We start from the raw sequence: 12,361 nt of genomic DNA, 5'->3' as shown, positions 1-12,361 counted from the left end.
TTCACYGTGCTCAGAATGACAGAAATCACATTTAGATTARGYTKATTCATATTAACAGAACATGCAAGTCGAGGATGCAACGATGTGCGGTCCTTCTTACCAAATTCTGATGCGCACTTTGAAGATGTTTAGAKTAACTGTCCAKATTTACTTTTCCTCAGCCTCCAAGATGAGTAACGCACAGCAAAATCACTAGCCTTTGTCAATCTACTATCCCCCATAGTAGGAAAGTTGACCTGTTCTATTTGGTCAGCTTGTCGAGAAGGAAATAGTCTATTCCAAACAGACTCTGGGACAGTTGTGGGAAGATTGATCCCAAATTCATACAACCAGTAGGCCTTGGCTACATCAAACATTTTTTTTTTTTCTCAATGCATCTGATGAAACAGATCAGAACGTTTAGCTTYAAATGTTCTTCACATTATAAGCGCAGCAATCCACACAAGGCAGTAGGCTAKACGTGAATGTTCGTTCCATAATGCAATTAGCAGGAAAACACCATTGTCAAAAGGGCACTTCATGTGAGAGGTTTCATGTGACAGATGAAAATATCCACTAAGAGATTTAGTAGCAAGGAAATACATGCCTCATAATGTAATCAACCATTCAGGTTTCAAACAATGAAGTATGTTGTTTTCAAAATGCCTAGCCTACTGCCTCCAGCTCATTGCACAGTGGTGTGTGACACGCTGATGAAGCCCGTCTTCCTTGCCATTTGAGATGCAGCAGCAGCAGCTCTCGCGCTGTCTGACAGATTTTCCGCTCAAAGGCTTTGTATGCTGTACGTGTGTGATAAAAAAAGGTACATAATGAATATACTGCAGACTACACACTCGCCTATTTAATTCCACTAAATTATGCAAATTAACCTATAGACCGATAAGCATGACCAGTCAAATTAATTTCCATAGACTGGTATTTCCATCAATGAATAGGCTAAAAAGCATTACTTCGCAATGGGATTTTCTTATTTTCCGCGACAATTGGCCAGCGCCAAATTGATTTAAAAATCGATTTTTCTACCCTGGTACACACACTAAAAGGTAAAAATATATGTTTTTAGGAAAGTAGTGTTTTTTTTAGACAAGGGCAATCAATGAGTTGGTCTGATGGGAAGTTGTGATGTCATCGGCCTCCCCCTCCGTTGAGGAGCAATAGAGAATAAAAGAGGAAAGACCCACCCCCCTACTTGTGATGTCATGACTTACCTGGACCACCTATTGAGATGTGCCTTTTCTTAACTAAATCAGGTGTTAAATGAGGTGAGAAGGAGACTGGAGTGCCACTTTAATGTTGAGTCACTTATAACATGTCGAACAGTCTAACATGGACCAATCAGTAGGAATGGTAGAATGACCTGAAGGAATGGTATTGGCAGCATGACCTCCATGGTTATGATCGGGCTGCATTACTCTAGTTTGAGGAGTACGTTATTGCTGCTGTGCAAACGCACATGATCTGTGGTGCCAGATGGCAGACAGCTCTCTCCCTGTCCAGTCTGCTTCAGCAAGGCCGGACACTASTGGTGGAGAGACAAGGCAAGGGCTGACTCCCACAATACATCAACTGGCCCTGCATCGCCATTGATGTATAATGAATGAAGAGGTAGCCCTCTGAGTATGATATGGGGCGGGGGTGGGTATTCACAGACAAGCTTGTTCCCTTCTATTGTTCCCTTCTCCCTAGTCTGCCCACCCATACCACCAAAAGCAATACCAACTGAATGCTAAACAAACCTGTCTCGTAAATAATTGAGGATCTCGGCCGGAGCAGGCTCTGATTAGCATACGGGCCTTATGGACCCAATCTGCACAGCAGCTACAGGACAGACTTCCCCATTCCACAGGCTTCTCATATCCAAACAAGGGTTTCATTTCTTTTTCAAAGCTTCCTCTCGCTCCTGGTCCACTAAGACAACGAGAGGAGTCCTYGTGAGACCAGCTCCATCATTCATTACAATTCACARTGTTGTCTGCTGCAGGCCAGGCACCGTGAGGGACACTTGATGATCCGAGTCACCAGGAATCTGATCATCAGCGATGGCATCATCATCTCATTACTGCTGTAGAACTGCTMCTAAATGACTAATTCATCAGCAAATACACTAAGGGGGAGAATGCCTTTCTACAAACACATTCTAGGGCAGATAAGTCATCAGTAAAATGGCCATATGTGTATGAACAATTGAAGATTCTGAAGGTACATGCATGTGTATACTTGAGGGTCACCCCCAGGAGTCCCACAATCAATATCAGAGAAAAACGCTGTCTCCACGCCAGCCATCATGAATATACAATTATGACATGTAATGAGTGCTTGCAGAAAAGAGCAGGAATACATCAATATTGTGGTTGATGGAAGCCCTGCTGCTGTCCCCTGGCTCCCTCTCCTCAGGTCCCTCTGGCTGGTGTTGGCCCTGGCCCCTGGGCAGTAATCCCTGGACCCCCGTGTACCTCTGCATGTTCCCATCCGCTCCCATTGCTCTCATTAGTGCAGTGCTGGGGCCCTGCAGGCCTGGGGAGCCTGCCTCCTGCTCCCCCTCTCTGCTGCCTGGGTAATGAGCACATAATCAGCCTGGCTCCCTGGCAGCAGCTCACCAGAAGGGCATGTGGGTTTATGGCCGTGGTGTGTGTGTGTGTGTGTGTGTGTGTGTGTGTGTGTGTGTGTGTGTGTGTGTGTGTGTGTGTGTGTGTGTGTGTGTGTGTGTGTGTGTGTGGTGTGTGTGTGTGGTGTGTGTGTGTGGTGTGTGTGTGTGTGAGGGCACAGTGGGGTGTTTCAATCTGAACCCCCAGTGGCCCAGCCTTCCTTTGCTACACTCCCTCTGTATCAGGGGATGCTTCTGCTCACACATCTGATGACCCTTTGTCTCAGATCACCTGATCTAGAATGGCTACTTCCTCTTCTAGTTCACATGACCCAATACTCTATTGCCAGAAAAGATTTAAGGGGAAGAAAATATAAAAAGTGAAAGAAGACAGTGACTTGAGATGGGAACCAGCACTGTCCACTACCAAATCTAAAGTTAGGCAATTAAAATAAGTCAAATATTCTCCCTCAAAATTAGCTACAGTAAATCCCTCACGTCTGAATGGCAAAGTACACAAGTCTCTCTCTATTGACCTTCCTGGTTCAATAGACGTCGCACAGATATAGAAGGCTCGCCGCAACAGAGAAATCCAGAGTTCAGCCAAGGCAGGGCAGCATGGAACCAAGCCAAAGTCCTCAGTGTTCACGTCAAGTCTTCAATAGCCCCTTTCAATTCKTCCTGATTCACTTCCCATTACTCTGCTCCTTATTCTGATTTTCTGCTGTCCCATAATGCAAGACCATGCATTTCATAATGTTATATATTAAGTAAATAAAATAAAATCCATTGGCAGGAACAAAACAGGGCACAGCGGACAAACGAGCCATGCTCACAGAGTCACCGACAGGTCAGCAATTATTGTAATAAAATATATTTAAATTYGCTTCCAATTGAGAGTGAAGTCAGCCACAGAGCAGCTCTGGATTCCCCAGGGATAGGCCTGCACTGCTCCCACTGACAACAGCTTCCCATTGACACCACTCAATGAGGACTTTGTCAAGTGCATCATTGCGTTTATGAGATCCGACAAACACACCAAACTAAACAGACCCGTCTAGCCGGGATTACTGAGGTCACAGGCTGAGTCACTGTGGTTATTTTCCCACAGCGTGGTGACTGAGGCTGGTTCTCTCTGAGCACATCTACAGATCACTTCCCTAACCCCAGATCAGCAAGATATGCTGTTCTACTTTCTCTCCACACTTCATGGTACGTTGATCCCTAGTGGCGTTTATCTAGTGTTATCACTAAAACACGGRTCCATATGAGGTGTAACAGGCCCAGCAGGTCCAGCACGTCCAGAGGTGCACAAAAGAGGCTGTGCCAAAACATAATCACGGACGACTTATCTACGGAAAGGTATATGAACTGGCCGGACGTGAACTTAAATTATATGATAATGAATGATAAATGATGTATTGGACTGGTATGGAATGACTAGATGACTGTTGTGTAATGATGTAGTGTAGTGAAGGGTGCTGTGAGCTGTTACGAGACCCAGTGGATGGATAGATGGTATGGTGTACTCACTAGGTGTCCTGGGGTGGGGGAGCGGGAGTCTTTGAGTCCAGCAGCTCCAGGGACATCCAGTAGAGGCCATTTCATCTGCAGGTACTGTGGGGTGAAGAAGGAGTAACATGAAATCAGGATTATTTAGATAGATTCAAATGAAAGCGATCACAGAGAAAAGGAATGTATTTCTATACAATAATACCTAACCTGSTTCATATACACTCACAGTTCACAATCACACAATTTTACACCATATGCTAWTATCTAACTTGCTATAATGTGTCAGACTAACTCGCTAATGCTTGTTGAGAATGAATAGCATGAAATATGGTTTAGCGATTCCAGAACAGACCACAATGTAATAAATGGTGTGGGAGCCAGCAGAGAGCCATAACTCTGACAGACACCTGTATGAGACTCATATGCTGTTGGAGTCAGACACCGGCTTTTGGCAGCAGGGGGAGAGGGATGTGAACACAGCGGACTGGAGGGGGACTGTGAAATCGCAGTTTGTCAGGGAAAAAACAAGATTCCAGCTGTGGGCGCCCATCGACTAGCGGGTGGGAAGGGACAGCTGGAAGGAAGCTCCATCAGGAGGGGAAAGGCAGGGGTGGGGTCTCRGCACTAAGCCTATGGCATCCTGGTGAATTGTTTTGGCCTTTTGACCCAAACCAAACTAATCCACTTTTATTGTTAGCATTTTTCAACTTGCTATCATAGTTGTRATCATTGGCTTAAACATTACTGTTTTCTTTCCATTTTTTTGGCACAGAGTTTAACACAATTGTTCATTTATGGCCGCCCAGCCCATGTGTAACTCCCCATGGGACAGGGTCATGTATGGAGGAGTTGTTTTATCTCCTGCTGAAAGCAACACGTTTAAAATAGATTTTCTAGATCAGTCTTGGTGCGGTGTGTGGAGCTGGTGCTCAGACCGATGCAAAGCTCGGCCATCTGGTTTGTGAATCAGTTTAAATACCGAATACAGCAGACTGTCATACATGTGCATTTTGTCCATGGTATCCAACGATTTCAAATTAATTAAAAGGGTTTTCATTTCAGTTTARGCTGCATTTGTGGTATCATAGATATTCTACATTGCCTTTTGGGCATAGAATACCAACACGATTCCAAAGCCTCAGCATGTGTCAGTAGTGATGGAYCAGCATTGCTGTTTAGTATTTGCGAGTCGTTTTGCACATTACTCCATAGTTTAATTTATGTTCACTATGACACTCCCCAAAATGGCTGGGTCAGCAGCAGGCTATATAGAGAGAAGGATGAATGACGTGCATCTCAGAGTCCCCATAATCAACCTCTGCCACTGGGGCTTGGGTCTTATCAGGCAACCTTTAACTGTTTTGCTGTACTGATTTGAAGGGTTTAAGACCATTTTAACAGTTTAGTTGTTTCAGCTATTTTACTCATCTCTCTCTCAAAATCCATATCCCAGATTAAAATAAATAAAATATCTATTTTGCATGGAAAAAAGCCATATTGTACAATAAGACATGGCACGTTTCCTCATCTTACATAAACCAAGGCTGTGCACTTAATACATTATACTGTTGCACAAAGTCTATAAGGGGGAGAACTCGCTGCATGCATGTGAAAGATGACAAAAACCTTTTCAAGGCTTAAAAGGAGTTGACAATCATCTGTGCAGGATTAGATTTTTAAAGCTTCATTCATCACTCTGAGTTCATAGGGAGGAAGGAAGCTTGGATGACTGCGGGTTAAAAATGGAAAAGACATAACAGGAGGGGGAAAGGGAGAGAGGGAGAAAAACATTTTCAGGAATGAGTTTGTCGGAGCAGGCAGAGGGTATTGTTTCCTGACAGCTGGGGTCCAATAGAGTACTGAGGGAGGGGGGAAGGGGACCCTTATTCCCATCCAAAAGGGGTGGGGGGGGATTCTTGGAGTTGACATCAGTCCTCTTCATTTTCACCACACTGCTCAAGGCTGAATCGCAGGTCCCAACTAATGGGCCCAAGTCCATACAACTGTCAGGAGGCCCTTGCTTTTAGATGCTGCTAGCTCCCTATTGAAACTTCATTTTGTTCTGTGCATACTGCTTAATGAATGCTGCTTTCTGGAGGGAAAACCAAAACAATACATTTTTCACTGTCTAATCTATGTCAATCACAAGTCCCTCCACAAATGAAACAAGCCCTATTGTGAGCGTTTGGTCTACCCTGGCCATGCCAGCCCCCAGCTCTCCCGCCCCTCCTTCCCTTATTGGACAGCTTCTAAGGGGACTGTGGAACATACCCTGAGGCACTTTTAAATGTAAAATGAGCCAGTCTCCTTCATAGAATTGCCACTGTACTCGATGGAGCGGCTGGTTAGAGAAAYACCCCTTCAAAACGACCATCTTCCCCAACCATCCCTGTAAAATGTCTACCTCACACACCCAGTATCAGCAGTTCCTACGTCACTGTAGTCAACTACACACCAGCCGCACACTACGAGAGAGGGAGAGGTGGTAGGGGATCAACTCAGGGGGGGCCTCAGAGTTATTAAACTGCTTTCTAGAAATCTTTCCACACACACACACACACAGGTCAGTGTTCCTCATGCAGGAAAAGCTGAGAGTAGTTTTTATATAGATCTTTCCTTCACTCCAAGTACGGGGCGGGAGCCTCAAATTAAAGTGGGAATGTCATGTTCTCTCTTCAAAATAACAGAACATTTATGCTAAGAATCAAGGGACCCTTATTCAATCAAAATCAATTWAAAAAATTGTGTTTGACTAAAAACACAAAAACCTGGTCAACAGATTTGAATAAATCCCCCCAAAATAAATGCACGTACATAAAACCCAGAAAGGAACGCATGGTAAATAGGAAGATACTATTAAAAAGGGGGTTCCCATGGCTGAAGTCTTGTTGAATAATCTGTAAAAGATTGAAACTAAAATCAGCAATTACACTTTACAGTAAACTTCAGGGAGTCGTGTAATGCTTTGTAGATGCCCTTAATTTCATTAGAAACAAAATAACATTTGAGCAGGCCTAGGTTGGCCTCCATAGAGACACTGGTTTCACTGTAGAGACTGCTCTGGTGAAGAGTTTCAGAAGCTGTGAGAGCTGTGCAAATAAAGTCAACTTCTGCATCTATCTGATCCATTTCCATGCCTCTAATTGTCTTCCAGCCTCCCTCTGCCTCCAGAACTCAGAATAGACATCAGTAGAATACTGTGCTACTTATCAGGGACCCAGATGCAACAAAGGTGGCAAAGTCACCACAGAAAATTTCCCAAAAGCCAAGATGAAGCCCTTTGGTTTTTCGAACAGAGAGAATACAYCATATGCTCTGGGGCATGCGGACTGCCAGAGTTGGGTTGTAATTGTTACATTTCTCTCACAGAGAAGGGGAAACATGGCCAAGTGTCTTTGTCATCTCTGAAGTGTGTGCTGTCATACTGCTGGCCAGGCAACAACATCAGAGCATGGAGGAGAGGAGAGGCAGATGTCCGGACATTTGTTGTCAAAGTAAGTCAGACACTCTGCCAGAGACAGAAAAAACAGCCCAAACTTTTCCACTAACTATCTGCCGTTACAACTCCTTGAAAAMAATTTAATCAATCTGCGATTGACACATCCTCAGGGTATTTTGTTCTATAGTCAATCAACTACAAAAATGTGTCTTTGAAAATGTCTACAATGTCTATTTTAGGGARCACACACACTGCACCGAATGTTGATCTGCCGTTCATTCGGCYCGGTGTGTTTTAGGGTTCACCCGCTGGTGGAAGTCATTTTGGCACGATTCTACATGTAGAATCGGTTTGCACTAGGTTTCTAAAGTATGGCTGGCACTCGGTTCAGAAGTACTCTCGGCCAGCAAACGCTACCGGTGTGTCCGTGCCGAGCAACCTTGGCTAAAAATCCTATTTCTTGCTCCCCACATCACCATGAATCTCAGTGTTTGGAAATCACTGTTAAATGTTCTAACTTTTGATGATGTATATAAAGTTAAAAGTTGTAGCTGATGACATCTTTTTTTGAAATGCGCATTTTTCACGTACAGTATGTTGACACTGGTATTGTGCTGGAGATAATAAAAATGAGGTTGAAAAGTGGTGGAGTTGCCCTTCCAATACCAGCAGATGAATTGACAGGGACACTCCAGGGCAGAAAACGTGCCTGGCGGGCAGGGTGTCTGCTCTGGGCCGGGGCCATCAACCCCACTCGCAACACTCTCTTCTCCAAACAGCAGGGAAAGAGGAATGCTTCCAGGGATTGCTCCAGCATATATGTCAATCACCTACTTTGTGGAGAGCCCCTCCCCATTGTTTTCTTTTGCCCCCCAACAGAAAATAAATGGGCCACACAGCTTGCTGTTAAGAGTGAGCTGTTAATGATCCTCTACCCATATGAACAGCAGCACCACACAATGGCCTTGCCAATCCTTACGCCATAGTCCCTCCCTGCTTATTTCCGCTCAGATCACCTGCTTATGCGAGCCATTGCCACCTCTACTTGATCTATGCATGACATAAAATGAAAAAAATGGTCTCAATTTGAATTAAGATCCATTGTTTGCGGACATTACAGGCAATTACATAGACAATTAATAAGCAAACTCCAGCCCTCATTGTGCTAATTAGTGGTTAACTGACGGGGAAACGATGGGCAGTTATGCTGGTCAGCTTGGCTGCTACTGGCCACAGAAATAGCTGTTAGTMGAAAAACAGCCCATTATCCAGTAAAGTGGATTACCTTAAGAGGAAGTTGTCCATGAAAACAATCCTCAGGAAAACGAAGGAACTTACACAGAGAAAATATTATGGTGCCTACATAATTGATGGAAATAACAATTTGTTACCGTGAATATATCCACACCCTGTATTTATCATTTCTTATGTAAACATAGARATACACTGCCCACCTTTATGGAGTTGTCAGCAATTAACAAAAATGTTTTCACATTAAAGAAAAATATAACCTTGAATCAGTGTTTACATTGATCTTTGTGTCTAATAAAAGTTGATGAGCTAATCCAATAACAACTAGAAACACTTTATCAATTCACTTTCAAAGCCCCAAAAACAGTCCTTTAAGGATAAACTGTGTGCCAAATGCACAAGCCTTCAAATGGATACATTGCAAACTATGCCATTTTGAATCTGAGAACATAAAAATGATAGATGTGTTTGGTAGGATATGTGAATAGCGGGGTGATATTTCTCAACGCCCCAGCCCAGAGCAGACACCCAGGTTATGCATGGGGTTAACCCTGAGAAGGCTGCTGTCTCAAGCAGTGTCACTAGCATCCTTCTAATGGCTAGCACATTCAAAGTGTCCATTAGTACATGGAGGAGTGAAGTTAAGTGACTGTGACAGGGGCACTCCCTCAGCTCTCTGGGCCTCTATTGTGACCAGGTTGGTCGCCCTGCTCTCTTATTCACAGCCAGGGAAAAACTGGGTCAAAGGTCAGCCATCCAGAGTGCACTGGTTTCTATGGCAACATGGCCTATTAAGGCCAGGCTCATTGGCCTCTTAACATGCTCTTGTATACAAAAGAACTATTAGCGCAAAGAGGGAGAGAGGAGAGTGAAGAGGGGAGGCAGCGTGAGGGAGGTCTTAAACACAGTGGAGGGGCTTTGCCAAGATTCTAAATCAGTTACACACTGTGCCAAACAGTCCCAGATAAATCCAACATAACAACCATCCATGCTTTCTTACAACCATCAGTCTTGGTCAAATAAAGAGGTGACATCACTGGTCCATGCTCGTCTACAAACTACAAAGTTGACGTTTAAGACACAGAAAAACAAAGAAAAACTTGCAGAATCATCAACACTTTTTWWWAAATTCAACCTTTATTTAACTAGGCAAGTCAGTGAAGAACAAATTCTTATTTACAATGACGGCTTACCCCAGRCAAACCCTAACCCGGACGACGCTGGGCCAATTGTGCGCCGCCCTATGGGACTCCCCATCACGGTCGGTTGTGATACAGCCTAGAATCAAACCAGGGTCTGTAGTGACGCCTCTAGCACTGCGAAGCAGTGTCTTAGACAGCTGCGCCACTCGGGAGCCTAATTGGTTTGATGCTCAACAGAAAAAAGGCAGCTTGTGTTCTTTTACACATGCATTAGATTCATTTGTAAGGAATTCTAAATTACACAAACATGAAATAGATTAAGTTGTATTGAACTCAGTGAGCTTTAGTGTCATATGACTAGGTGATGTATATTCAGGAAAATGCCATACTGGTCTGCAAGCCCTGATTTATTTAGGCTGTTATTTAGGCTGCTAAAAATCAGATTCTATTTGTAAAGTCCCCACTAATGAATTTTGACTTCCGTCTCATTCCACTAGACTAGCTGCAAAAACAAATGTATACAGAATCTCTTTTTACACGAACAAACAGTYCAAGCCCAAGATATACCTCTATTTTGGCCTTTCTGAATAGTGCCTTGAGGGTTTTACTAGAGAGAAAAAGACTGTGGCTTTAATGAGACAGCATTTTTTGTAGCTCAAGCAGTTATTTGTATCAGGGTTAATTTTTATTTGGGGGGGGGGGGGGGGGGTTGACATGATCAAAAATTATTGCCAGAGTTTAAAGCGTGTTGCTACAGCAGAACAGTGAATGTCTCTTTAAACAAAGTACAGTATCGTTTTACTTTAAGGCGATTTAAATCAGATGTGGTTTGGAAAAGAAGCACTTGTTGGGTGAAAGTTTGAATAAGTTAGCAATTGTATTACAGAAAACAACGGCAGGCTGGTCAAATAAAACAATGTATAATTAGAGCCACAAGAAAAGAATAATGTGTCTGGCAGGAGGCTCACTTTCTCATCAAGAGAGTAGCAGTCACGCTGTTACACTCAATTATTTGAAGTAATTATGTGGTATCTGGTTTCAATTGTGATAGACTACCCTGGTAAACTCAGTATTAATGCGGTCCAATGTCAAGCCATGCCACACTTATAACGAGGAGACATTGTCCGTCTTTCACGTAATTTCCCCTGGCACTGTTTGTCCAGTAACACAACATTTTATTGTTGGGAGCAGCCTACTTCATTGAAATGCCACAGCCGTAAACCTCTGTAATTAACTCCAGAACTAGTTGTGAACTAACAGTGGTTGGCTGGATGTTTAATGTAAGCTCAAGAGAGAAATCAAATAACTATCCTCTGCATGTGTGTGTGTGGTGGTGTGTGTGTGTGTGTGTGTGTGTGTGTGGTGTGGTGTGTGTGTGTGTGTGTGTGTGTGTGTGTGTGTGTGTGTGTGGTGTGGTGTGCTGTGTGTGGGTGGTGTATAAAATGTGCGAATATCTACACAAATGACATCAATGAAACCTGCATTTTTCAGTTATACCCAAACACAAATGTACTGACAGAGACAGCATGGGTTACCAAGATAATGGAGCGTGTGGTGCCAGCCAAGCAGGTTAACATGCGATAATAAGTCCACCATACACCCCCACACAACAGGGTAAATACCTCTACACAATAATCACTTCTAAACTGAGGTAGAAACAAAAAATAAACTTTTTCCAGAAAATGTAGATAAATATTTACACCTCTGGGTAAATTTGATCTTAAACAAGGATAAGTCTGCCAAATTTTGTATAACTCCTCAGACCAGCTGACACAGGCAGGAGGCCGTGAAGCATCTTTGAGAAAGTCAGTATGAAAGAGGAGTGGTTAGGTGGGATACATAGGGGAGAAGGAGAGAGAAAAGGGGGCTAAATTAAACACATTTGTTTCTGCTCTCACATACCACAAGTCTTATGAAAACAGAGGGCTGATTGTGTTCACTCTGCAGCCCCCCCCACTCCAACTCCACCCCCCCTGCCCCGAGCACCAGCCCCTCCCCCCACACACAGCTGCCTGCAGATGCCTCCTGTGTTTGCACTGAGAGTAGGCACAAATCTCAGGGCCTGAAGTCTCAGCCCTGCCTCATCTCAGTTTTACTGCCTGACACCCCTCTCACCCCACTGCTAACCTAGTCTCTCTCTGACACACACACTGTGGGTATGCATGCCTGAACTTGCAGCCCATACATCAGAGTTAAGTTGTTCAAGTTTAATATGGCAGCATTTTGGACTTTAAAAAACGTATTTACATAATTTGTAATCAAACAAAGTTATTGCTGATTCACATTTTTTGAGAAAAAAAAGTCAAATGCACCAAACAAAGGAAACAATAAAAAAAGTACAAATATTCAAAATGTTCACTAGTACAAACATATATAAAATGACACTTTCCAAAGAAAGTTTCTGAAGATTTTAGGCCAATGGAAAGCCAG

General features: G+C 43.5%; 1 protein-coding gene across 4 annotated transcripts in view; it reads right to left on the bottom strand.

The window, feature by feature from the left end:
* LOC111957791 (transcription factor 7-like 1-B) overlaps positions 1 to 12,361 on the bottom strand; it is a 47,886-nt gene that overhangs the window by 17,457 nt on the left and 18,068 nt on the right. For 3 of the 4 annotated variants that reach the window (XM_023978800.2, XM_023978797.2, XM_023978798.2), the window contains exon 4: positions 4,118 to 4,201. In XM_023978800.2, the coding sequence (XP_023834568.1) occupies positions 4,118 to 4,201 (84 nt within the window). Of the gene's footprint in view, positions 1 to 2,338; positions 2,551 to 4,117; positions 4,202 to 12,361 lie in introns of all 4 variants that reach the window. The other variant, XM_023978799.2, reaches the window with a different exon arrangement.

The sequence above is a fragment of the Salvelinus sp. IW2-2015 genome, linkage group LG33 (genome assembly GCF_002910315.2).
Source record: "Salvelinus sp. IW2-2015 linkage group LG33, ASM291031v2, whole genome shotgun sequence".
In the NCBI taxonomy this organism is placed as follows: Eukaryota; Metazoa; Chordata; class Actinopteri; order Salmoniformes; family Salmonidae; genus Salvelinus; species Salvelinus sp. IW2-2015.
This window is presented reverse-complemented; position numbering and strand designations above follow the sequence as displayed.